The 2,923-nt window shown below is 42.8% G+C and overlaps 1 protein-coding gene across 1 annotated transcript in view; it reads left to right on the forward strand.

The window, feature by feature from the left end:
• Positions 1–468: 468 nt before the first annotated feature.
• KCTD3 (potassium channel tetramerization domain containing 3) overlaps positions 469–2,923 on the forward strand; it is a gene marked incomplete at its 5' end in the record, with an annotated part of 45,997 nt that continues 43,542 nt past the window's right edge. The window contains one exon of the mRNA XM_025209558.1: positions 469–551. Within this exon, the coding sequence (XP_025065343.1) occupies positions 469–551 (83 nt within the window). The remainder of the gene's footprint in view (positions 552–2,923) is intronic.

Consider the following 2,923-nt stretch of genomic DNA (forward strand, 5'->3'; position numbering starts at 1 on the left):
ATTAATAATCAGATTGTTACTCTTTTGGTATTATCTAACCTGCTCATCTCAACTCAAGATCTACATGTATTGCTGTCCTAATTTTCCTTCTGTTTATTGCATAAATTACTTATGGCTATCACTGACTCCTACATTGGAGTACCACAGATCAGCCTACTTGCATAAAATTATTCAGATACATGAATTGGAAGGCACTAGATTGGAAGATATTTGAAATGGGTATTTCCACTGTGTTTGTATAGCACTATGAATAAGTTACTGATTTGGAGCTTAGGAATGCTAATGTGGTTCAAATAGTAACTAAGAAATAATAATAGGATTCTTTCAAGCATATATTTTGGATTTTCACAGACAATAAGGAATTCTTTCAGGATTCAAGTTTCTGTGAGATTTCTGTAGCACTTCTTTCTAAACCGTCTTGAAAAACAAAAAACTCCAACTTGATATGCTGTATGTGTTGATATATGATGCGTGACTTCTGATTTTTGTCTTTATAGGTTCAGCACTTCAAGACAAACACTAACGTGGATTCCAGACTCCTTTTTTTCCAGGTATTTCGTCTGTTTGTTTATATTTTTAAGTATTTTAGCTAACTTTTTTACAGATCTTTTCTTGTCACAAACACTTATGGAAGTTTGATTACAAAAAAAAAAAAAATCCTTAATTCCCTCTCCTTCCTTCACTCCATTAATTAGCAGAAGAAATGGTGAGCTTGAATGAAACTTCATCCTTCTGTGACTGACTTGCTTGGTGGGGAAGGAGCTGAGTTCAGCCAGCATTAGATCTGTATCTTAACTTCCCAGGTGTTGTTGCAGGATCTTTTAGAATTAGAATTGGAAGACAGTTTCTTGCATGAGCTTGGTCAGCACAATTTTTTTTCTCTATAATAATTTTTCATTTACTTAGTGTATAAACAAATTTTATATAAAAGAATGGCTTTCACTCAGAAGCCACTTATAGAACTATTTGGACAAAATTAGAGTACAAAAGTTTTAAAACATAAAGGAGTGCAAAACCAGATCATATTAATCCCTATGAACCTGTGTTCTGTCTCTGAGTGATTTGAGAGGAAAGATTAAACAGCTCACAAAATCAGTTTCTTCCCTAGTGATCAATGATTAGTTTATGTCACTTACGTATGAAGGTTTATTTGCTTTCATAAACATTGTTTTACCCTGTCTAATAGCATGGTGGATTATGCATTATTATAAAACTCCTTTTGGTTTCACGTGTTTTTCAATTTCATTTAAATCTCTGATTATTCCTATAATGTAAGAATTGTAAATGTTTTTGGTTTTTTTATTAGCTTTCTTTAGGCTATTCATTGTTCAACTCCCTATCATGCCTTTTTGTCTTCTTCCCAACTCTCCTAATCTCTTTTTCATAAGAAATGTTTTCATGCCTGTAAGGTTTGTCTTTCACTCTCCTCTGAGAGCAGATCCTTGTTTGGTGGAAAAATCTTAACTTGAAGTGACCCAACAATTTGAATAGAGCTACAACAGTTTGCACCAGCTGGGGATTTGCTTCCTCTTATTTCTGCAATATTTTTGAGAGGGCATTTCCAGTGATGAACATGATATTCCAGATGATGGTGTCTGCTGTTGGGAGTAATATTTTTGTTCCATACTCTCTTTTTTTTTCCTGACTCACTGGATGCGTCTACACAAGATGCCTTACTGCTCATTAGAGCAAATTACTGTGCAGTAAGCATAATTATCTACACGTGCAGACCCTTACTGTGCAGTAATTTGCTCTACTCAGCAGTTAATTTGCTACCTGCAAATGCACGGAGCAAATTAATTGCCTAGTAGTTACTGCACAGTAAGGCACATGTAGCAGGGTGACTGGGAGCATGTTTGTTCCTAGGCAGCAGGGGGGCAGGAGATTGCTCCTTGCCTGTGGGAGTTGCTTGCTGCTGGGGTAGGCTCCGGGGGTGAAGTCTAGTTGGGGAAAATGCCCCCCCTGCTTTGGCCACAGGGAGCTCCTGGCTCTGTGATCATAGAGCCGGGGCTGTGAGATTGCTCCCTGCCCCAAAGAGCTGCCTGCTGCCAGGGCAGCCTCCCATTCCCTGCTTAGACGGGGATGGGAGGGAGCTGTCCCACTGGATTCCCTGCCCAGCCAGGGGCTTGCTGCTAGCTGCCCCACCAACTGATTGGGGTAGGGGGCTGGGAAAGGGCTGTAGGGGAGGAGCAGGTCCCAGCCAGCTCCAAGCTGTGTGGCACACTCTCCTTGCCTGCCCCAGACCACACTGCTGCCTTGCAGCATGGGTGGGCAGGGGGGCAGGGAGGGAGAGGAGGTAGGTTAACCCTGGGGCATCCTGGGGTCAAAAAAGCCCACACCAAAAAGCAAGGTGGTGCATGTGGTGACAGTCCATGCCGCCCAAAACCTGAGTCTGGCAGACTGGAGCCATGCTTCGGGTGCCGACCAAGTTTCCTGGCATGGCTGCAGCCCCAGGAGGCCCCCAAGACCCCAGGTAAGGCTGCTGGGACTGGCACAGTTGCTAGACCCAGTGTCCCCTACCCCACCCAGTGTAACCTGCCACATACCAGTGTGTGCATGGCGCGGGCATTCCTCAGGGACAAGTAGCAGCGGCACAAGGTATGCCACTGCTGCTTGTCTCCTGGGACACACATGTCCACGCTCACCTGGATGTGCCCATTGGGAGCAAATCTCAGAAGAGGGAGCATGTGTAGACGTGCTCCTGGATAGGCTTGCTGGGCAGTATTTTTACTATGCAATAAGCCTACTTTGAATGAATAGCACGTGTAGAAGCAGCCACTGTTAGGCACTGAGATGCCCTCAATGCACTAAATAAGTTTCAACTAATTTTTCTGAAAGTAAGGATTTTTGTTTCTGAAGGAAGCTTTCCTTAATCCCCAGACTTTCTCCTGATCTTTTTAAAAAGATAGGTGTACTTGTTTCC

The sequence above is a fragment of the Alligator sinensis genome, unplaced genomic scaffold, assembly GCF_000455745.1.
Source record: "Alligator sinensis unplaced genomic scaffold, ASM45574v1 scaffold842_1, whole genome shotgun sequence".
NCBI classification, from domain to species: domain Eukaryota; kingdom Metazoa; phylum Chordata; order Crocodylia; family Alligatoridae; genus Alligator; species Alligator sinensis.